Here is a 25,728-nt window from a genome sequence, read left to right on the forward strand (position 1 = left end):
AGGGGGCTGGAGCACATGACTTACGAGGAGCGGCTGAGGGAACTGGGATTGTTTAGTCTGCAGAAGAGAAGAATGAGGGGGGATTTGATAGCTGCTTTCAGCTACCTGAAAAGGGGTTCCAAAGAGGATGGATCTAGACTGTTCTCAGTGGTACCAAATGACAGAACAAGGAGTAATAGTCTCAAGTTGCAGTGGGGGAGGTTTAGGTTGGATATTAGGAAAAACTTTTTCAGTAGGAGGGTGGTGAAGCACTGGAATGGGTTCCCTAGCGAGGTGGTGGAATCTCCTTCCTTAGAGGTTTTTAAGGTCAGGCTTGACAAAGCCCTGGCTGGGATGATTTAGTTGGGAATTGGTCCTGCTTTGAGCAGGGGGTTGGACTAGATGATCTCCTGAGGTCCCTTCCAACCCTGATATTCCATGAATCTATAGGTCAGATCCTCATCTGGTGTAAATCAGCAAAGCTTCATTGACTTCAGTGAGTATCTGGCTCTATTGTCCTCTATTACTGTCATATTATTTTTGTCTGTTGCAACTATAATTCACCATCTACATTTTACGGTGATAAGGAAATAAACACCCATTTAACTTATACACTGTATACAGCACATTTCAAGGGTGATATCTAAATGAGCCAATGTAGTGTGCACCTGGTAGAAATTTCACTTCTAAAAATAGGAGAGAAACTTTCATAATTCCTCTCTGTGGAATGCATGTTCTATGCTAATTAGTCTCTTTATTTTTATTCAGACTTCAGACAAAAATAGAAGCAAATCAGACTGAAATACAGCATGTCAAATAGTAGAAAAATCAGGAATACTCTTCCTAGCATTTGTCTATTTAACGTCTATCTATAACAATTTCCCTTTTAATAACTGTCCTCCTATCATCAAAATAGAACCTGATGTATCTTAAAATATAATTAATTACAACAAAATAAAACATCATAAGAATTATGCTGTAAAATCAAGTGAGCCAGAAAATTCAGAGTTAATCCTAACCCTCAGTTTCTTAGAGCTTTTTAATCAAAGACTAACATAATGATTTTTTCCCCCTGTGGAGACCTATAATTTCATGAAGGATCCTATGCCCAAATATTATAAAGAGTACTGTCTGTTAGCTTTCGTGTATTATCAATTGTCTGCCCTTTAATAATGGTCTTACACTTTATAGTGCTTTCATTCAGAAAGATCCCAAACCACTTTACCAAATTTTACTGAATAAACTATCTATATAGGAATTACATTGTCCAAAGCGAAGTGCTATCAACTCTGGACTGAAAGATGGCAACTATATATTATATCCAACTAATGCTGCAGTAGGAATTTAGGGAAGCGGAATGTAATCATCCTGGATGGAATTTGACTAGAACATCAGGCATTATTTGGGGATATGAGTTTACTATTGACTCAGAGAGAACACCACTTCGTACTGCATCACCTGCAGTGCCTGAATTTTATCTTGAGCTCTCCCATTCAAATCCTGTCTATACCAATGTTGCTTAATTTACAAGATTTTCTGGCACTGGTTTTCTGAACTTTAGTGTCCTTTAAAATCTCCCTTTCTTAAAAAAAAAAAAAAAAAAGAGAGAAAAAAGATTAAACTCTGTGTTTTCTTCTGTTATGATTTAGATAACATCACTCATAGAAGACATCTTCTAAAACTACAATTCCTAAAGTCCAGAAAGCCAGATACAATCACAACCGTTAAATCACACTTCAGTAAGACAGTTGAATCAGAAAACATCTGGACATAACAGTCAGACTGAAAGAAGTTACATGCTAAATTCTGATAATCTCATTCGTTAGTGTTTAAAGGTTATACTAAGAGACATATTACTAATGTAATCAGTCAGGCTTGACTTTCTTTGGTCATCTGGTTTTTAAAATGCATTTCAAAATCTGAAATGTTTAAAGTACAATCTTGCTAATCACTCTCAAATAGATTTTCAAATGTCCTTTATTCCAATAGCACCTGATAATACTAACTGACATTTATGTAGCAAATTTGATTCCAAAATGTTTTCAAAATTATGCACAATATACAGGATTGAGGAATCACTCTTGTGTGGAGTTTAGCAGCCAGTACACCATATGTGTAAAGAGGGGGGAAAATTTAGCCAAAAAAAGCAAGGCAAAGTACCAGTGGAAATTTAATGAACATGCAGAGAAGACAGGACCTTCATTTTTAATGTATTGCCCAAAAGACCCAAACAGATTAAACTGCATGAAACTTAATTTATCTATTTTGGAAGAATGAAAGGTGAATCAACCAAGCCAGGATTTGAATGTATAATTCTTGATAATCCAGGTTTTGAAGATAGATTTTTAGATCACAAATGCTTCCCAGAAATGCTTCCTCCAGAGTTACTTTGTTGCAATAATATAATCCATGAATTATTTTTGCACTTTAATCTAGTTTTGACCCCTCCGGGTTAATTTCTGTATTCCAGCATCTTTCCAGTGACTCAAACATTATTAAACTCGTTCTTTTTTGCCACATAAATAGGTCGGGGATAAAGTATGAGTTATCTTAATTGATATCTCTACTAGCCCATGTTTCTGTAAACTGATTCTTATCTAATGTGACGTGTGATCTGATTTCCAGGGCCATTCTCTCATCTTCACCTCTCGTGTTGTATACTGCATGGGAAAAAAATAGGTCCCCTGGTCTAGATTTCATTTCATTACAAAAAGAAACAATAAGTATCCCTGTTTTAATTTCTCAGTTGTATTGTATGGATCTATGGGATACATACAGTGTGAACACAGAAAAGTGAGTACAGAATATATTTACCTTAAGAACTAAAAATGTTACTGGAAAAAAATTCCAGAATCTATTGAATAATAGTATGTACCTTTTTTCTCCTTGGCTTTGCCTTCTCTGACCAGATATGATAGTCACATACCTCAAAAGAAATTTAGTCTCTTTTTCCTAGGTAAGGATAATGGATTAAACAGACTAAGGAAATGGCTGCACATTTCTGGCTAAGGCAATCAAGATTACTGAGTTTTCATACCTCTAATTCCTAATTACATTGGGCCCTGTTATAAGTGCTCAGTACAACACAATCTGCAACTGTATGTCATTCATAAACAAATTGTAATGAAACTGATTAATTTTTGTTGATGTCATTTAAAAATGTTTGGCAGTATTGCTTTTTGTTGACAGTACAGTACTGCAGAGTTAAAACAAAGTAGAGTGAATCTTTTGTTGATAACATTGGGGAGATGTGACTTGCAGTTCATACATAGCTATCAAAGCTCACAGACTTGACACAGTTAACCAGTACAGACTCCTTGCCTGGTTTTAACACTTACAGAAATCCCCTGTTAAGTGAACTTCTGCAGCAAAGTACTGCTGATGTTGTGAGATAACCCCTGAGTCCCATGAGCGGCAGGGCTCGATCTAGGCTTGGGAGATGTAATATTCTGATAAAAAACGGCACTTCCTTTTCAAGCAGATAAGTGCGTGTGCTAAACAGCACCACTGGAACCTCAGTGAGCGCCTAAGCGAGGGTTTGTCAGCCTCTCCTGTCTCACTCCAGCCTTTTAACCGCCCCCTTTCACACACCTAAATGCAGCAGCAATTAGCATCCATAAACCACAAATGTGGCTTCTATTTCTTTTTATTTCACAACCATGAAAGCTAGCTAACATTCATAACACTGAAAAAGTAGTCTGCCTCAACCAATGACGGAATTGAGACTTTAATTACAATACTTGTGCTTGACCTGTGTCTCCCATGGAAACAAATATTTTTAATTTAATTTTTAAAGTAAGGACTCTTCAGTTAAGCATATTTGCCACTCAAAGCCACCATGGTGGGGGATATGAAAAGGAAAGGGAAGTCTAAATCCTTCCCCCAATATCTGCCTCATTGCTTGTCTCTTTTCTGACTAGTTACAGGAAGCACCATAGGAACAGTTTTTTTTTCGTAGTTGCAGGCAGGCATACACCATGTGCACCACAGCATACAACTTCAATTCCCTTGGGGCAGCAAGGTTTTTTTTTTTTTTTCTTTGTTCTTCACCAAGCTTTTTATTAACCTAATACTATAGTCCTCTGTCTAACTGCTTGCACTATATTCAGTGATCAGACTAGGGTGAAGCCCATTTACTTGGGCTGTGTGTGTGAAAGGCTGAATTTCACTCACCGTCTGTGACCTTTCCTTTGCATGTTTTGAGCATGTGGCATGCAGGCAGAGGGAGCATCATATTACCAGGTGTGTTTGTGTGACCAAGGGACTGTGTGAATTTGAAATCGCTAGCTACAACTGCAGATTTTCTTACAACTGATTTGCAATGTTCCTGGGTGCTTCTTCTTGTTTTCCATTGAGAACAGTGAAGAGTGATACGAAAATGCCACAAGAATATTAGCTTTGATGAGGTATTTTGACATTAATTAATTTATTGCCATTATTAATTTTCTGTAATGTCTCCTTGACGCTTCCCAATCTCACCATCTGCAAAGGTAGCCCAAAACTTCTACCAAACCAGTCCAGAATTGGACAAAATACAAATTTCAGTTGTCCCCACCTCGCACAAAGCCTGAAACCATGTCTCCATTATTCTATGTAGAGACCACCTCCACTGATAATGCAAGATTAATAAGTGAACAAGCTCTAAGTAACTAGTGATTATTGTTACCAGGTATGGATGATTTAATCATATAACAGGGAAAATGCTGGCTTACAGCAGTAATAAAGGAAAATTATTATTGTTGGAGATATTTTTAATTGAAAAAAAAAACCCACTAAACTATCAAATGCCTGATCGCCACCCAAGCAGATGGAAACACCATTTGGGCATGGACAATGACCATAAGCTGGTGGAACTGAGTTCTTCTCAAAACCTGGTACGAGCGTCCATGGCTGTATAACATCAGGATAGGAAAGAAGGCTTCTTGGTTGGCCTTTGATGAGCTAAGCTTGATAGTGAAGCACCAGACCACAAGGATGAGAGCACTGCTTCAACGTGGAAGAGATTTTGGACTTCCCTGTGAAAACTATCCACCCTGGTCTTTTGGGGACAAGTTTGATGATGGGAAGTCAGTGGAGGGTATGTTGTGGAGGCTTGCAGGACAATACAGAATGTGTTGCAGGGTGTGTGATCAAACAGAGTACAAAGGCCACAAGAGGGGCCAGAATATGGACAACCCTGGTTGCACAGATGCCATCAAAGCCTGGTTTGACCTGTAAAACTTTTAGGATTGGTGATGATGAAAAGAAGGAAAGAGCCCAGATTAGCCTGAGTCTGCATTCCTCGCTTCCATTTCCAAAGTCGCAATGATGGCACCATCTTTTCTGCTACTGAACTCTTCTCTAGGCCTGGAACACACCAGAAACCCAGCCTCCTTCCCCCATCCTGCTGTAAGTCAAACTCCATGACATTGTGGAATAGGGTTCTGTGGTTTACAGGGGGTGTGGAGGTCCTGGTGTAGCTCCTCCATGGCATCCCCACCCAGAAGAGTGGACTGTGTCAACTTTGGTGCTCTGGGACCTTCTCCACCCACAAAGCGTAGCATTTGAGTCACACTAACTGAATCCATTTAAAACTCTTTAAATTTAAACATTTATTTTTAATCTTCAAAGCTGCAGTGGTGATGAAAGCTTTGGTGGATCATCAAAGGATGTTCATGAATGTGTACCCAAGGTAGTCCAGCAAAGAGCATAATGCCAAAATTTTCAAAAACAGCGGACTTGTGAAGAGCAGAGAAAGGGGAACTGTATTCCCACCAACAATGTTGTCAAGTTACCACTGTGATTCTGGATGACGCTGCATACCCATTTTTGCCATGGCTAATAAATCTTTTCATAGTTACAACAAACCTAACAATGGAATGCGAAGGCAGCTGGATTGGTATCAGTCCGTGCACAGTCACACAAGCAACTGCACTTGAGCCTGTTAGCATAGCCTACACTCAGCATGCTGCACAAATTTGAACTACTGTGTGCATATGCTATCAGACTGATGGTGCAGAACTGTATGTGAAGCAAACACAAGACACAAGAACCAGAGGTCCCATAACACAAGAACCAGGAGTCACCCAATGAAATTAACAGGCAGCAGGTTTAAAACAAACATAAGGAAGTACTTCTTCACACAACACAATCAACCTGTGGAACTCGTTGCCAGGGGATGTTGTGAAGGTCAAAAGTATAACTGGTTCAAAAGAGAATTAGGTAAGTTTATGGAGAATAGATCAATCAATGTCAAGATAGTCAGGGATGCAACCCCATGCTGTGGGTGTCCATAAACCTCTGACTGCTAGAAACTGGAACTGGACTATATATTCCCTATCACTCAATAATTATCCTGTTCTGTTCATTCCCTCTGAAGCATCTTGCACTGGCCGTTGGTGGAAGACAAGACACTGAGCTAGATGGACAATTGGTCTGACCCACTGTAGCCATTGTTGTGTTCTTAAGTAGTAAATGTCATTTTATGTTGTGAAGCTGCAGTATGTCTTTTTATGTAATAAAGACATCCTTCTGTTTCTCAAAATCTCTTTATTTGTACGTTGAGGATCTTCATAGAGGAGTGGATTATTGTGGTATTGCAGTGGGTTTATACTCTGGGTTGTTTCATGAAGGATGGATGTTATAATGGTGAGGTAGTTTATTGAAGAGTGAATTGATGATGTATTGATATTAATAACAGTATCTTTGATGTGTAAAATTCACAGAACCTTTGTTTTCAAGAATAAAAGTTATTGCACAAAAGAGGCTTGCAGCAGGTCAGCTGCCATATAAAATAATGTAACATATGTACAAGAGCAGGGTCAACATAAATGTTCTCTTCTCTGCACATAAAATATATTATTTGGATGTATCTTTTCCTTTCCATACTATTGCAGATTGGTGAAGTGCCTGGGAAAATGTTGTGAAGGAGCTAAAGGTAGGGGGTAGTCAAGTAACTACTAATGTCCTGATTGATGCCAGGATATTGGGCAGGTGGTACACTGTAGGTTCAGGCCAGATTTTCAAAGATATGTACGTGACTAAAGATGCAAAGAGTGTCCAGTGGGCTCTTCAAAAGCACCTAAGCAGCTTTGTCATTTAAATCCTATTGATTTCAAAGGAAGTTAGGCAACTAACTTGCTTATACACTTTTGAAAAATCCCATTAGGCATCTATATGCATCTTTACATGACTAAATACCTTTGAAAATCTGGTCCTCAGTCTCTAAGGGCATGTCTACACTATGGAGATGATACTGGCACAACTATGTCTGCATAGCTTATGCTGGCATAACCCCATAGTGTAAACGCAGCATACATTAACAGAAGTGACAGAGGGTCCTGGGGCACCTTTAAGACTAACAGAAGTACTGGAGCATAAGCTTTCGTGGGTGAATGCCCACTTCATCAGATGCAAGACCTCTGTTGCTTTTTACAGATTCAGACTAACACGGCTACCCCTCTGATAATTAACAGAAGAGGTTTTTCTGCCAGTGTAGGAACACCACCTCCCCAAACAACGTTAGCTACATTAATGGAAACACTCTTCCATTGACATAACCTCCAGTGTAGATGCAACTATGTCAGGATAACTACATTGGTCAGGGGTATGGTTTTTTTCACACCCCGACTGACGTAGTTATACAAAAATAACTTTCAAGTGTGGCCAAAGCCTAAGTAGCCCATTCTTTCCCAGAACTGAACACTTTTGCAGGATGTGGTATGGAAGCACTTTCTACTCCTGCTGCCTGTGCTATACCTAGTTTGTGGAGAAATAAAGTACTTCCATCTCCAATATGGTCATTCTAGCCTCATTCACCAGTTTAGCACTAAATTTACTTTATGTATCTTTTGGATTTTGTTAAAGCAGTTTTATTTTTAATTACTCAAAGGTTCGATGTGAAAGTTCATTTTAGACCAAAGTAAAACTGTTATTTCCAAGTTATGGCAAAAACAGATAATGTCTAACTTTATTCACTTAGATCAGCGGTTCTCAAACTGTGGGTCGGGACCCCAAAGTGGGTCACGACCCCTTTTTAATGGGGTCGCCAGGGCTGGCTTAGACTTGCTGGGGTCCAGAGCCAAAGCCCAAGCCTCAGGGCTTTGGCCCTGGGTGGCAGGGCTCAGGTTATAGACCCCCTGCCTGGGGCTGAAGTCTTTGGTCTTCAGCTTTGGCACATCTAGGGCAGCAGAGCTCAAGTGGGCTCAGTCTTTGCTCCCCCCTCCTGGGGTCGTGTAGTAATTTTTGTTGTCAGAAGGGAGTCGCGGTGCAATGAAGTTTGAGAATCCCTGACTTAGGTGACCAATTCAGAGACAATTTTTTAAAAATAGCATGATTTAAGTAAATCCTGATTCAGAAAACTGTCACCTGAAGCCACAGACATAATTTGTCTTGATACTAGTGTATTTTCATGGACATGCTGTATTTGAGAGGCAATATGAAACTGGTAAAACACCACATGCCTTTTCCTCAGTATATATTACCACATCCTCTGCCAAGCAGTATTTTTCACTGTCTGTGGTTGAGAACTGGCATAAATGAACATGCTCTACTCAGAGTAGCTGGAATGTTTATTAATGCTGTGATTTCACTTTATGACCATCTAGATACAGAGACCTATTTCAAGCCCCCCCCCCCCCAAATTTTGCAATCCTAAAGACCACACCATGACAGACTGTCAGGAGTCCAAGGACTGCATCTTTTATCTTTTTTGCCTATTAGGTGCTTTGATACTACAGAGAAGAAGCCATACCAGTTTCTAGATAGAAAGAGTTAAATAGACTTATAAATGTACATAGGATCTCTTTCCAATTAAAAATAGGTGCACATGGGTATAATACTTGTGCTTATACTTGTATCTTCCTTGAGAGATATATAGAAATTGTTTGTTGTTTGAATTCATTGTCAATAAAAACCTGGAGTTGCTCAGCTTTTTCCTCACTGAGCAGTTACAGGGAAAAGATTACGGTGTGCAGCAGTTTAAGATTCTACAGTGCACCCTTGTCCCAGGAGTTTAGAATAATCTACCCTTTCTTTAGAAAATGAAGCTGAAAGCTGTTAAAATATTCTGAGCTAACAAAAGGACTAAGTGATATTGATGCACAGTGCCCTGCTAGCAGGTATATCTTGTTATATGCAAACTACTTTTTTCAAAACATTTCAGTGTATGATTTTCAACAACAAAACATTGAGTGAATGATTCTGCATGAGGTGCATTACCCAAATAATACTGCTTATCCTTCCTCTCATTATCTGAAAGTCTGTCATGGCTCCCAACAAAATTGCACCCACACTCCCTTCTTCTACAGTCTTCGTATCTGATATATTATTACTTACTTTATTTGTACGATCTGTTTTGTCTGTGTAAGTAATACATTATAAGTTCTCTCGGGCAGGGACCATTTTTCCTTGAGTTTTTGTACAGCATTGAGCACACCATTAGAGCTTGCTAAATAATAAAGTTAGTTAATCTATGAACTCATTCATAAAACCAAGATTGAAATGTACAGCATTTATCTGATAATGAACTTGATAGTGTATGTTTCATGGGTCCTGTATAAATGACCTATGTGCAATCTGCACATGGAGATTGTTTGATGGGAACTAGTAGTACTTCCTCCAATCTCCATATCACCTGGGAATCTGTTAAAATGTTCAGACCTCAAACTCATATTTCAATGTTTGTACATCACGTAGCACATGGGAGCATGATCTTAATTAAAACTTCTAGGCATGAACATAACACAATCAATCAAAGGAATAAGAAGATCTTTAACTATTGGTTTTCATCATGCAACCCCTGTTTACCTCCTGTTTCTTCATGAGGTTGACAGTGCTCTTTCATATCTTCCCTACTATCCATGTTTTCCATCTCCTGGAATTTGTTCACATTACAGTCTTTCAAAACTTCCTGTCCTTCTGAAGAAAGGAAAATGTTAAATGATAATAATTAACCCTTCAATAGCACCTTCCATGTAATTATCTCAAGGCACTTTGCAAACGAAATAATTTTCACAACACTCGTGTCAGTACCCATTTTATGGATGGACAACATTGCAACATAGCTTAATGATTTGCTTATGGTCATTCACTGAGTCACTGATAGAACTGGGAATAGATCCCCAAAACCACACACCGTGCTAAAACAACAACTATCACCAATACCATAGAATATACATCTAAAAGGAGCGTTAATCTATTGTTTAGACTTAAATATTCTGGAAATGTTCTGAGTCAGGTTAAAAACAGAGATAAACTGAAGTATAAGTAATTATATGTAATATGCTGCAGGACCTTTCTAATGTGTCCTATTGACTAGGAGACCCATTGCAAATTAGTTAATTTTATGAATTAGCAGATAAATAAACAAGAATTTTAAGTAAAGCATAGAAAATGATCACAAGACGTACTTTGTTCATATGGAGCTCAATCCTGCAAGGTGCTGAAAACTCTGGCCCCCATCTAGCAAAGTACTTGAACACATGCTTAACTTTAACCATATGAGTAGTCTCATTGATGTAAATGGATTTGTGCTCCTAAATCACTTAGGTGCTTTGGAAAAATCACACCCTTAAATATGAAAATTGTTAACTACTTCACTGATGATCATTTTGGCAGAAACAGCAATTATTGTGCTTCTCCCACAATTCCAAATTGCCTCCCAGGCAGAAAAAGCCCCAACAATCTCTTAACCAGATACCAAAACCTCCAGCTTCATCTCTAAAACCTTTTCTTTTGTCCATGAGCAATGATAATTCTCAATCATACATTCTTTTGATTTCTCTTCTATCACATTATTTTCTAAAATTCTATTGCCCTCTTATGCATTTACTTCAACTCCGGAGTTTAATTTTCTGTCCTGTAATGTCCCTCTTCAGTTTTGTAACGTATCATCTAGTACATTGTTAATCTGAACAGACTGTGCAATTCTTTCATTTTTTTTCCAGTTAAAATTAACTAAGATTTTAAAGAGTAGGGTGAGAGAAAGCTTAAGGGTACAGTACCTGTAGCCACTGACTGTTCCTGAGAATTACTTAGGTCCATACCTGACTGTGAATCTGGAAAAGACACAGACAAAGTAAATGCTAGCAGCAATCTAAATTGCTAATAATATTTTTTAAATTATCTCTGCTCTAACAAAGCTATAAGAGTATAATTTATTATGAATAAACCTAAACAGCAAAATTGACACATTAATAATCTAAAGAAAGAGCTATCAAAGAATTATTTTTATCAAGTGGAATTTGAACAATATAATTAATTTATACCCATTCTTTTTCTATAGCTCGACTAGTGTTAGGTGTCCAAAATAAGCAAACAGCATTCTTCCTTTTATAGTTTCTCACTATTACTGAATCAAAACATCTATGTTTTCCATTTAAGACCTCATTCTGAATGCAGCTTGATGGTAGTAGCTATGTATCGGGGGGATCTCTGTGGATCTGAGTACTAGACGCTCCTAAATTCCCTTATTAACAACAAGGAAAAAAGCTCCTATTAATTTTGCTACATCAAATTTGTGTAACTAGGGGTGCAAAACTAACTTTGTTTCTGAATTCTCATAGGGATACTGGGGCAGAGATTTTAAAAAATTGGAGACTAAAGATAGACTCCTAAGTCTGTATTTAGGAATGTATACAGTATATGTGATGTGATTTTCTAAAGTGCTGAGCAGCCAACAGGTCCCTTTGAAATCAATGGGAGCCGCAGGTTCTCAGCACCTGTGAAAATGACTTAATTAGGTGTCTAAATGTGACCTTAGTAGCTTAGGCAGTCATTGATTTTTTTTAAATCCCGGCCTGCATAGATCAATGTATTGCACTTTCTAGATGCCTGTACTTTCATGACAACTTACAAATGTGGCTGATATTAATATTCACCTTTTTAATGGTGCCATAGCTCCCTGTTCCTTTATTTCCTCTTTCCTTCACTATTTTTGTGTCTTTACTTTACTTGTCAAAAAATCTTGAATTGTCTTTACACAATAAAACAAGAGACCCAGAGCACATAAAACTCATTCCTGACAGTTACATAACAGAAATACACATACTGTGGCAGTGAGGTGTTAACCACTACTGACATTTACCCCATAATTATCTCTCTTTACCACCACTGTTTATGGAACATTTTTGTGGTCTCTGCAACATCAAAATGTAAAGCTTTGTTAACTAAAAAGTAAAGATGCCTGGCACTGTATGAGGTTATCCTAAAAGTTCTGGGCGAGTGTGACCTTGCTGACATGTTCAGCATAGTAAAAGTAAGTTTAAAAAAAAAAAAGTCTTGTACCTACCTGCCTGATAAAGTTGCTAAAAATTCTGGATCTATTTTGGTCTCCTAAATGCTTATGTTTAGCTTTAATTTCTCAAATATTGTATGTGTATAGCTCCCACTATGGTTAAATAGTAATTAGCAGTAAACAGCAAGAAAAAATTGATCTTTTTTAAGAGTGGGATTGTCAAAAGTATTCAGCACTGGCCTAACTCTTCTCCCATTGAACTTAAATGGGAGCACTTAGGGCAACACTGAATACTTGTGAAAATCTCATCTTAAAATTAAATCAGAATCCCTATGTTCTCTCACATTTAGTTATACATGGCATTTCCATAGTGTGTATTAGCCAAGGATCCCAAAATGCTTTACAGACATTAATGAGGCCTCTGAAACTCCCTGTAAGTTAGGTAAATATTATTATACACATTTTACAGATGGGGGGAAATTTAGGTATAGAAAAATTAAGAGATCCATTCGAGGTCAAACAAACTAAGAGGCAGACTCAAAAACAGCACCAAAAAGTACTGGTTCTCAAACTAGACCATAATATTTATTCTAGGGCTGTCGATTAATCGCAGTTAACTCACACGATTAACTCAAAATTAACTGCGATTAAAAAATAAAACACCAATTAATTGGTGTTTTAATTGCACTGTTAAACAACAGAATACCAATTGAAATTTATTAAGTATGTTGGATGTTTTTCTATATTTTCATATATATTGTATTCTGTGTTGTAACTGAATATGTGTATATTATTTATTACAAATATTTGCACTGTAAAAATGATAAACAAAATAAATACACCTCTACCTCGATATAACGCTGTCCTCGGGAGCCAAAAAATCTTACCGCGTTATAGGTGAAACCGTGTTATATTGAACTTGCTTTGATTCGCCAGAGTGCACAGCCCCGCCCCCCTGGAGCACTGCTTTACCGCCTTATATCAAAATTTGTGTTATATCAGGTCGCATTATATCGGGATAGAGGTGTAGTATTTTTTCAATTCGCCTCTACAAGTACTGTAGTGCAATCTCTTTGTCCTGAAAGTGCAATTTACAAATGTAGATTTTTTTTGTTACATAACTGCACTCTAAAACAAAACAATGTAAAACTTCAGAGCCTACAAGTCCACTCAGTCCTACTTCTTGTTCAGCCAATTGCTAAGACAAACATGTTTGTTTACATTTACAGGAAATAATGATGCCCTTTTCTTATTTACAATGTCACCAGAAAGTGAGAACAGGCATTTGCATGGCACTTTTGTAACTGGCATTGCAAGGTATTTACGTGCCAGATATGCTAAACATTCTTATGCCCCTTCATGCTTCGGCCACCATTCCAGAGGACATGCTTCCATGCTTATGATGCTTGTTAAAAAAATAATCCGTTAATTAAATTTGTGACTGAACTCCTTGGGGGAGAATTGTATATCCCCTGCTCTATCTGCATTCTGCCATATATTTCACGTTATAGCAGTCTCGGATGATGACCCAGCACATGTTGTTCATTTTAAGAATACTTTCACTGCAGATTTCACAAAACACAAAGAATGTGAGATTTCTAACGATAACTACAACACTCGACCCACGGTTTAAGAATCTGAAGTGCTTTCCAAAATCTGAGCGGGACGAAGTGTGCAGTATGCTTTCAGAAGTCTTAAAAAAGCAACACTCCGATGTGGAAACTACAGAATCCGAACCACCAAAAATAAAATCAACCTTCTGCTGGTGGCATCTGACTCAAATAATTAAAATGAACATGTGTCGGTCCACACTGTTTTGGAGTCTTATCGAGCAGAACCTGTCATCAGCATGGACACATGTCCCCTGGAATTGTGGTTGAAGCATGAAGGGACATATGAATCTTTAGCGCATCTGACACATAAATATCTTGCGACGCCGGCTACAACAGTGCCATGAGAACCCCTGTTCTCATTTTCAAGTGATGAAAACAAGAAGCAGGCAGCATTATCTCCTGCAACTGTAAACAAACTTGTTTGCCTGAGCGATTGGCTGAACAAGAAGTAGGACTGAGTGGACTTGCAGGCTCTAAAATTTTATGTTGTTTTATTTTTGAATAAATATATATATATTTTTTTACATAATTCTACATTTGTACATTCAACTTTCATGGTAAAGAGATTGAACTACAGTACTTGTATTAGGTGAATTGAAAAAAACTATTTAGTTTGTTTTTTTACAGTGCAAATACTTGTAATCAAAAATAAATATAAAGTGAGCACTGTACACTTTGTATTCTGTGTTGTAATTGAAATCAATATATTTGAAAATGTAGAAACCATCCAAAAATATTTAAATAAATGGTATTCTATTATTGTTTAACAGAGCAGTTAATTTTTTTAATCGCGTGATTTTTTTAATCGCTTGACAGCCTTTCATTATTCATGTCTCTTCATCCCTTCTAGGTCACCATGAGATCTCTATATAAGATCTAAAGCAGAGATATTCATAAAGACAAAGATGTCATAATGTAATTCCTAAACATAAAGAGGTAATCTCTCTCCCTCTCTTAATCATTTATTTTTCATTTAACTGCTACGGGATGTCACAGCTCTGAAATCTAATAATTTAATACCATGTCCAGATTTATATGAAGTGTGATAATTCAGTAATATATATATTTGGACTGTGGAAATAACCTCCTCCTTGTCATTTCTGACTCATTTATGATTTTGTGATTTCTGAATAGTGTTGCATGTTGCAAAATAAAGTCTTCCAAAGTTAATGTTTGAATGTGCAGTTCAAGAAAGAACTTAAGCACATGCTTGAGTCTCTAAGTGCTTTCCTGAATTGGGGCCTGAATTAGAAGGAAAGCAATTTGGGGGGTTGGGTGTTCATGCTAATTTCTATAAAATGTTATACTTTTAAATGCTTTACAATAAATGTCCTGAAGGTTGTGTTGAAGGTACTTCATTTTGTATGACAGTTTTTTCCACTGAGAGACAAAGTGAGTAAGGTAACATTTTTTATTGAACCAGCTTCTGTTGGTGAGAGAGACAGTTTTTGAGCTACACAGAGCTCCTCTTCAGGTCTGGGAAAGGAACTCCTGGCATCACAGCAAAATGCAAGGTGGAACAGATTATTTAGCTTAAGTAGTTAGTACATATTTTCCACTGGTTTTCTTGCCCATACATTTCACCAGGTACCTTATGTAATGAAAAAAGAGATCCCTTTGGTCAAAGACTTTCAGAGAAGACATCATCTGATGAACAACCACCAGGGAAAGCTAATGTTTTTCTTCAATCCCATTTCCCACCGATATCAAATAACCACTTGATATGCTGATCATGAACTAAATAGAAGGGCTAAGTAGTTTTGTTCCATTAATGTTAATTTCCTTCTGTGTTACTCTCTGATTTCTTGGGCAACTGTTTGCTGATCTGATGGGTATTGTTCACATGCAGTATTTTTTATTGTACTTGTTCCGCATGTATTGCTTTGATTTTTCCATGCTCTGGTTTCATCTCTAATCCTTTCATCGTTGAATGGACAAATAAAATGTTGGTTTTAGCTACATGACATACATTCTTAGCTCCTGATGGGCCTGATCCCAAGAAGATAAAAATATCCACCTCTAAGAAGGCAGGGACTGTCATTCACTACAAGTTTGTTCAATGCCTAGCACAATGGGACCCAACCTGTTGGAGATACGTAGGTGCTACCGCAATATAAATGTTAAACAATACATTAATTTTTTTCTTTTGAAGTATTGATAAAAAAAATCATCTCTGATATCTGCAATGTAGATCTCAGAAATAAAGAAAGCTGTATTTCATATACTATAACATATAGTGCGTAATTTGAAGACCTGCTCTAACTCTAATGTTCACAAAAATGTACAGTACAGATGAATTTACCCAGAGACAAAAGTCGCTTATGTGTTATCTACAACAGGTTGATCTTCAGGCAAATTATGGAGTACATCCTGTTCTATAACCTTTTTGGAATAATTTGAGATCCTAAGCATCTCTTGAAGTGTTCTCAAAAAGGAATCATCTGGCATCATGTGATATTACCCACCATAAAACTAAATAAGAAATCCAAATGCAAAATCCATCCTTCCTGTATCTCATGACACTCTATGAGTGAATATCTGTCCACTGATATATATATATGCCCTTCCTGTGGCTTTCTTTGCCCTTTTCAGAAATTCTCTCTCTTTAAAAACAAAAACCAAAAAAAGCACTATCCCTGTTTTTTTTCCAATCAGGAATGTAAAAGGGGTAGTATTCCCTTCTGACAATGCAAATTCCTCAAATACTCTCCATTGGCAATGAGCACAAGTAATAAAAGAAAAAAATAGCTAATTCTCTTATTATTAATGTGTCCTCCAGTTACATTTTCAGTGTAATAATAAATTGTGAAATGTGAATTATCTTTCCATTTTCATGTGATAAAAGATCCTCTTCAGAAGCCTATATTATCTGAAACCATCAATCATGGGAATAAAAACAAATTATTACAAATCTTAACTCTCCAATAATCTGGTTTTTTTTTCAAAGCCTACTTTTATTATATTCAAATCATATCCAAAGAAAAGGTGTTAAAATGCTCAGCAAAAAAGGCAGGGGTCCATTGGTTTATGCAATGTAACTTTTTTCATATTTGTCTTATATCAGAAATAAACACATTACATTGTCATGTTCCAAAGTCACAGTCAAAAAGTTAAATGCAAAAAAATTAAATATTACTAGAAATATTGGACTTAGAAATCAAGGAGTTTCACAGCTAAGGCATTCGATTTGTCATTTTCTTACCCCATAATGTCTAAATATGAAGGCCTAGAACAGTGTATGACAGGCTTCTACTGTGATACTTATGGGAAACTACCAGCTGATAATAACTAGGTAGATGTCCAATTGGGACCACTGATATCAATTCTAATTATTTGTGTGTTTATACCTTCTAAGTTGTACAAACAACTAGCGTATGTACCAAACAGCCTGATTTTGCTACACTATCATATTTTTATTCCACTGTGACAGAATCAAGAGGCCTTAAAATGAGTGGGAAAGGCTCCCTATGCGGGCATGGGGTGGGGGGGGAGGGCACCTGGATGGAGCCAAACTCCCAGAACTAAACACAGTGGGTATATCAGGAACATGTTGGGGGTGTGGCTGCACTGTACTGCAGCAGCTATTTGATCTTGAGGGTCCACAAATGGACTTGGGAAGTAAAATATAAATTAAAGTTACCTAGAGACTATTTTAAATTAGGGCTGATCTATGTTCACACAGTTTTTGTACCACTATATTGATTTAGAAACCAATATAGCTAAATCAATACAACTCCCTAGAGTGGACACAGTTATACCACATAAAGGTATATCTTATTCAAATAAGTTATATATAATATAATATAAGCACCTTTGTATGGTATTCAATCAGCTATACCAGTATAAGAACTTTTATATTGTATTCAATAATCTATACCACTTTAATTCACTAAACTGTACCGATATAAGCATCTTTAAAGTTATAACTGCATCCATACTAGGGAGCTGTACCATTTTAACTATATTGGTTTTTAAACCACTCGTTATGGTGGTACAAAAACTGTGTTTAGACCAGCCCTTAAGCTCTCAGTGCAGGGACTATCCCTTTATGTGGATTTGTACAGTGTTTTGCACAATAGGACCCTGGTCATGACTGGGGCTTTGGGAAATACGTCACTGTAAATAAATTAATTAATTAAAATAAAAAAAATAATGACATTATGTATCATGTTTTTTCCCCATTCACTAATACCACAGTCTTTGCATAACTTTCAGGCCTCAATATCCATTCATCTGCACCTGAATTTCATCAGACATTAGTCTTCTCTAAAGGACCTTCCTTCAAGCCCTTATGTTTTCTTCATATATCCTCAGACCTCCCTTCTCAGTAAAATATTTTGAGCCAAATCCTTCCTTGTGCCATGCAGGTGTGCTAGAAGGAGAAATGGACATAGGATGCCTCTGTGTCCATGAAAACAGTAAGACAATATCTCTACTTAGCGCTCAGAAAAGCGCAAGGAGGGGCTCACTTACATATCGGCTAGTCCTCATAAACTTAATGGAGGCAGGAACTGCTGGCTAGGGTATATGGGAAGGGTGCAGCTGACTAAAGTGTATGTTGCATTTGGTGCGCAATGTTCATTTACAAAACAGAAGTCAAGTGCAACAGATAGTGAGACTCACTCTATGCCAGCATTAGAGCTGTCAAATAATACTTAACAACAAACTTATTCAAGGAATGTTGTTATATTTTAAGATAAATGATTTTATGAACATTTTATTCTGTTATCTGACCAGCATACAGACATGGCTGAATAACTTGTGAACATATGTAATGAACCATGTATTCAATGACTTGTGATTTTTTTTTCAATTAAATATAAAGTGGATAATATCTTTCTATTGGCCACACAGCTCTAACCTGCAGAATGGCAAGTGTGAATCTGGCACTGTTATGTTCTCTTCTCTCTGTTTGCCACCATCAGTTAAGGGCAGGATTTTGCCTTTTCTATTACTATATTACATTTTCCAGTGCAACTGTCATTCCACATATCAAGGATGAAATCTCATCCCCATTGAAATCAACTGAAGTTTTCCAATTGACTTCAGTGGAGTCAGCATTTCACTGCAAATACCTATTTCACAGATTACTATTTGCATTCTCTTTTATTTTCAGTTTCTAAAGACAATTATCCCTGCTATTATTGCATGTAGTAGAGCAATTAAAACTATTTACTTTGTCTTGATATAATCTTAATAGGCACAAGGAAACTGAAATAAAAATACAACAGTCTAGGCCTCTGTCTGCAATCAGATCTACAGTTTAAATTTTGAATCCACCAAGAGTCCTAATGCAAGATCAGTCTTTGTTACATATAGTATGTAATTTCTTTTGCCACTGTCATATAATTTCCAATATTTTTCATATTCAAAACTATGTTATACTTCTAACAAGTGAACAAGGGAAAGCCTATTTAATTTTCAGGTTGAAGTGCCTTACTTGGCATTTCAAACCTCAATAACTTCCTGAAGAAAACACTTGGCCCTATTTCATCTTGTATTAAACAAAGTTATTTCTTTTCACTTTTTAGATTATACCTGTGTCCCTAATAGTATCTTTCTCATAGCCTCAGAGAGTCCAGCTAATACGGCATTAAAGCTCTTTCCCATTAAAGCATTCCCTTTTTCCTAGTAATTTTAATTCCCTTTTAAAATAATTGAGACATTTCAATTTTATAAATAAATTATGTCATAACCTAAGTAAACTAAACTGATTCTTTTCCACCTTAGCTCTCTGCTAAAACCAGAAAATGACCTTGAAAACTCAAAATGTAACAGTTTACAGATTTTTAGTCTATAGCTCTCTCAAAATAAACACAATGGGACTTTAATCTGGTCCTATAACATTGTGCTAATCTTACATCCTTCCCCATGGACTGTGCCTCAACATGATGGAAAGGCTTGAGTAATCCTATGACCCTGAGAACTATGCTGGCAAGAATATAACTGGTAGGGCCACCCATGCCAGATTGGCTCCTACCCTTCAGCCTGACCAAAAGCAGTCCACCTGTCCTCCTGCTAAGAAGTTGGAAGAGGGCTAACAACCTGTTCCTGTAAAAAACAAAGCCGTTACAGAACTATACACTACTTCTCGGCTCAATATTGGAAAGCTGTGATGAAGGCCCTATGTTCCTCATGGAATAAAGAGGCGTAAATCAAACCAGTCTTATGGACTATACAGTATTTTAAATTAGACTTGGACATACGGTGGAAAATATAATGTCTGGTAGTATGCAGTTATGGACAACATTTTGATTTTCACTTTAAATTTCGATCTACATTGTTATCTACCTTAAGAAATTGACCTTGTGTGGTATGTGGGATATCTTTACTCAGATTATTCATGCCAATACATTAAATGCAAAAATGCTAATCACACAAGGTCAAATTCTGCATTCCTTAATAAAATAAATTTCCACTAAACTCTAACATTTGGTAAAGTAAGGACTACAGAATATAGCTCATAAACACCAGGCCCAATCTGAAAACCCTTACTCTTCCAAATAACCATGTGAGTAAAACCTCATTGACTTCCGTGGGATTACTTGTTCTTTTTTTAGGGCAGGAAAAACAAGGGAAGACATCCTGGCCCCACTGAAGTCAATGGTAAAGCTCCATTGACTTCAATGGAGTCAGGATTTCACCTAAAAGTGTAAAACTAGGATTATAAAAGAAAAAGTTACAGTTATTGTGGCCAGAGAGAATACAGTGTAACTTTATTCCATACAGCATCTTTCACATAAATTGCATCCGAAAACATAAGAAACTTTAGTACACTTCAAATGCATCAAGTGAATTTCAGAGTGTAGGATGTCACATAGGACCCACTGGCAGCATTAAAACTTGAACCATCAGTAGCAAGATATATTTTACTTGCAAGAGTTTTTAAAAGACAGATAAGCAAATATTTGGAGAAAAATATACATTTCACAGAGGTAGAGGCCTGCTCATTTCTTATTCAGAGATTGTTTGTTCTCATTTGCTGAATAAAAACATTCAGTAAGTAATCACAACTTGATCAACTAAGAAAAATGAAACTGACACACGCAAGTAGGCAAACTGCAATTAGACCCATTCTTTCAAAGCATTCACGGCTATCAAGCTGTGGCTACCTAAATTGAGTAAGGTTGTATTTAAATTATGAGTCTCCCAGAAATGTACATCTCAAAAACTTTCATCACAAGAAGGCTAGACATTGTTAAAACAAAATTTTAATGTAACCTACAATAAGGGGGTCTCCCCCTCCAAGTGAGTGAGATTAGGCAGGGCTGATTTTACTCTTAGGCTTTTTTAACATGAAGAATCGAAACAATGTATTAATAATCTCTCTTTCAAACTACTAGTGAATGGGGCTAATTGCAAAGGTTGTTAACAATATAAAGAAACAAAGTATTTTGCCTCGTTTTAAATACTAGAACCTAAATTAACCTGCAACTTCGTTTGAACTGGATATGAAAGTTGCGTGCGCTTTTTATAAGCACAAAGAAACCCACACACTCTTAATTCGTTAAAACCCAGAAGATGAGCTGTAGTCAAACCGGGCTCTAAATCTAACTTTAACATACATGTTGCACAGGTTCTGAAATTAAATGTAGAAAGAGGCTCGACTCGTTTCCTGTTTTAGTGCAACACACGATTTGATTCCACCTCTATGGAGTGCAATCCGGTTGCAGAAAAGATGGCAAAAGGAGAAACTTTCAATGAACTGCGAGGACAATCACGATTTATAAAATACTCCACTAAATACGATTAAAGCAACCAAAAAAAAAACAACCACCACCACCACCCAGGGATCCCTAAACCGGTGCACTACACCCTTGTAAAAGCAGTGGACTCTCGTCTCACCTTCCATGCTGCTGTTCCACGTGTGCTCCCTGCTCCACGTGCTAGTCCAGGGCTCTAGGATTGTCAACTGCAGCAGGCGGGAGATTCCCAGCGACTGGGCTTCCGCTCTGGATAGGAGACTGTGACATCAGGCATTTAAAGGGACAGGAACTCACTGTCTGTGTGATTAGAGCGGCGCCGGGTGGTGGTTTGAAAACCTCGTGCAAAACGGTCTGCGAGAACACACAGCCCCCTGGCATCCCTTTCATGAGTCTGGGTGCAAAATGTCAACCTCTGGCAGGAGACATGGGTCCATTTCAGAAGTAGCAAGTATGATGGTTCATTAACTAATGTAAACAGTCATTCGTTTCATGTGATTGACATGTGTTTAATTCCAGGCACAAAAAATGCCACCTCGACAGCTAAAATGTGTTACCAGCAAGTTATCTATAGTGGGAGGAAATTGGTGTGTTTTTGAGAGTTACACTTTTTAGACCATGCATTTTGATAGGCGGAGGCAATTGGATTAGTGCTAAAATAAACATTTAAAATGTCATTAGGATTTGTTAAAAGGCTTCTTCATAGTCCTGTAACCTCAGATTTATAAACATCATCACGTTTTACTCTTCTCCAGCACCCTTTAGCCCAATGTGCTTTGCAAACAACCTACACTGCAGAGGCACTGTAATGCAGATATCTGAGGGATATAGGGTCCTGCCTCACCAATCTGTGTGCAGGATGCTTAATAACAGTTCAAAGGAAGGGGGGGTTTTGGTAGGGATATAAGGTCAAACTCCTATTCTCACACATCCGAAGAAGTGGGTATTCACCCACGAAAGCTCATGCTCCTATACGTCTGTTAGTCTATAAGGTGCCACAGGACTCTTTGCTGCTATTCTCACACAAAGCACCAGTGGATCAAAAAGTGCCTTGGCAAACCCTACTCTTAGAAAAAGGGTCACAACAAACATCATGGATCTTTATCTCCATGTCTGCAGAGATGGCTTTCTGACTTGCCAAGTAAAGAAGCAATGGCAGGGTCCCCAGAAACATGCAGATACTACTCAGAGAGCAGCAAGGTGTATGAGACAGAATAACAACGCTTGCATTCATGGAGCTACAGCAGTGGCAGAGTTGGGAATAGAAGCCAAACCCATGTCCTATTCCCTGGATTACATTGTCTCCCCAGAAGCTTCTGAAGGACTCCCAAAAGCATGGGATCCATCCTGGAGGTGTCATTGGTGAAACAGGGAATAAGGTCTTATGTGACTGCCCCGCTCCATGATCCCATTACCAGAAAGGGAAACTGGGCTCTGAGTTGCTGAGGATGTTATAACACCCCTAAAATGTGGTGCCCTAAGTCATCACATGTCTTGACACATACATACTGTATCTTTCTTAGTTCCCAGTGACTTGTTCCAGGGAAGTTTCTTCACATGCACAACGTGATTAAAAATACATAGTTCTTTCAAAGGAGTGGCCAAAGTTCGTTCAAGGAATTCCACATGTCCCATGTCTGCCCTCATCTTTAATACAAACAGGAAGTCAACAGATACTACAGTTTCCAGCATGCATGACCCATCTTGGTCCAGTTGAACTACTGTTGTCTGTAAGATATATGTCTCCATATTAACATAAAAGACAGATGCAATGTGTTCCATTCAAGCAATTTGCCATTGTAGCCCGCATTTGTGAAAATAAATTACCACTCCTTCCGTAAAGCAGGTGATCTAATGGGTCCATAATCCATTAAAACATTTTTCCATTTAAAAAATGGTGCTTATCATTTATACAGTGGTTTTCATGTTTGAAGTCCTTTGCGAGTATTCATTCCCACAATACCCCATAAAAGCCATTTGGGGGCTACTTAGTTTCAGTCATCTATTAGTTACTCAAAAGACAGTAACAACTATATTACTAAGAAGGATTTGACAGGAGTAACTCAGAACTACCTTGCCTTGGTGGGTTTGTGACTCATTTCTTACAATTTGGCGAGGGTAGTTTAGGACTTTGTTTGAATGAGTGTTGCAATAGCATGCCAGCATGCCCACACTCAACATGAACTAATATTTTCTTTCTTTATATTTAATTTCCTTTATGTGTAACTTGGACTGGTACTGTTTTTACATCATGTAAACATGGTGACATGGTCGTCAGAGACTTGCATCAACACTGTTTTCTCTGTGTTATTCACCCTCACAGGTTTGCATATATATTAACATGATATTGCTGAGACAACACTAGGCCTATCTTTAGTCTTAACAAAGGAACGTCAGTGATTGTTAGCTTTAAAAAAAAAGCAAAAATAACTCAGCTGTTTAAAAAATGACAAATTACAAAGATGCCTAATAAACACCAATAATGATTAACTCCATTCAGAAACCTTTACTGCTAATGATGAATCATCTTTGTTCCTACAACTCAACAAAAAATAGCATGAAACTGGGTCTAATAAACACTTGGGAACCAAATCAGCTGAAGTTTTGAGTCTGCAAGAATTCACACGTTAACTAAAAATAGTTTTGCAATTTGTTTATCAGAGTTCAGAATTATTTACCAAGAAATGGCCTTATGAAATTTTAAATGGCCTAGATATTACAATCTACGCATCAGCAACCAGCATCATCACAAGAACAATCACCTCATGACATGATTTGACATCATCTTATATCTGTATGTGCAACTTCAAGCTCTGATGAGACAAAAATAGTGTAGAGCGAAAGTAAGGAGGGGAAATTAATTCTTTAGATTAAGGCTTCTATGATGATTATCAATATGGAATACTTAATTTTTTAAAAACTATGTTTTACTTAATTCGGCTTTTGTGTTTTTAGGACTTATGATCTATTTATTTGACAGTTGAGAAATTAAATAAAAGCATTGGAGTAAGAACTGGACTGAGAATTAATTTACGTTGTTACTTGACATTTTATGGGTACGATTATATCTCTAAGATTATGGAGGCCCAGTCATGCAACCCATACTTCTGCAAGTAGTCCCTTTGAAGTCAATGAGAGTACTCATGCAATGATTGCAAAATCGAGAGACGAAGGTATTGGTGAATGAAATGGTGAACTGAATAGATCTTTCAAAAGACATAAACTGAACATGGCTCTGCTGTGTGATAACAATACAGCCCAGGGATGTGATTCTAAGAGTTATTTTTTGTGACATCCTGAAGACTGCATTCTGACTGCATCCAGTTTCTATAACCCAAAGAGGGAGAAGAGATAGACACTCCATGAAAGTCCCTGAGCACCTCACTGTTCCCAGTTTGTTCGGTGTCAAAGGTCCTGAGACACTACAGTATTGGATGACAGTATAAAACCCTGAAAAAAAATAGAAAATATCGATAATATAGAAATAACCATCTTTGTAAGGATTATTAAAACTCTGAATGTTGACAACAGATGGAAGTACAAGAGACTTTATAAAATAAAATACTATTATTATTCCTTTTGACCCAAGCAGTTAGCCAGTATTTTGGGGTCTTGGGGTAACTATTGTTATGTTTAGTTTACCTGTATTAAATTCAAAATTAGACTCATTGCGCCTGGAAATACCCATTGCAACAGAAAAGTCAAAGCTGTAGGAACTAGTAGAAGTTACAGGATGGCTTCAGTGGAAGCAGGGAAGGATTGGGTTGTCTCTTCAGGGGACTGAGAAGGGACTGCCATTAAAAAAAATGCTTTCATCACCTGAACTCTTTTTTCCATATGCACATTTTGCTGTCTGAATTAAATTGTAAACTCTTTGGAGCAGGGACTTTGGCTTAGTTTGTATTTTGTAAATCTCTGTGTACTGTTACAAGTATTAATGTTTATTATTATTATTGAAAACACCCAAGATGAGACTTTTTAGCCTGGGTGTTTGTGAATTATAACATATTTATTGATCTATCAAGGACCAGTAAGACGAGAAGCATTATCTGAACGCTAGTATACTGACTCTAAAATACAACTTAATTCTTACTATAGAAAGTAAAATACACCAAGAGACAGATGCACAAATAAGTTTATTGTATATTAATGCTCTATATTAAGGAATTTTTGTTTAGTAGATGAATGTAGCTTTGTTTCATTCTCAGAAGACTTTTCT

The 25,728-nt window shown here is 37.3% G+C and overlaps 1 protein-coding gene across 3 annotated transcripts in view; it reads right to left on the reverse strand.

The window, feature by feature from the left end:
- IKZF3 (IKAROS family zinc finger 3) overlaps nt 1-21,796 on the reverse strand; it is a 52,745-nt gene extending 30,949 nt beyond the window's left edge. For 2 of the 3 annotated variants that reach the window (XM_034756154.1, XM_034756151.1), the window contains exons 1-3: nt 21,652-21,796; nt 10,962-11,015; nt 9,766-9,876 (exon numbers count right to left, since the gene is read on the reverse strand). In XM_034756154.1, coding sequence (XP_034612045.1) covers nt 9,766-9,876; nt 10,962-11,015; nt 21,652-21,658 — 172 coding nt within the window. In that variant the 5' untranslated portion in view covers nt 21,659-21,796. The remainder of the gene's footprint in view (nt 1-9,765; nt 9,877-10,961; nt 11,016-21,651) is intronic. The other variant, XM_034756153.1, reaches the window with a different exon arrangement.
- Nucleotides 21,797-25,728: the final 3,932 nt, after the last annotated feature.

Source organism: Trachemys scripta, chromosome 23 (genome assembly GCF_013100865.1).
Source record: "Trachemys scripta elegans isolate TJP31775 chromosome 23, CAS_Tse_1.0, whole genome shotgun sequence".
NCBI classification, from domain to species: domain Eukaryota; kingdom Metazoa; phylum Chordata; order Testudines; family Emydidae; genus Trachemys; species Trachemys scripta.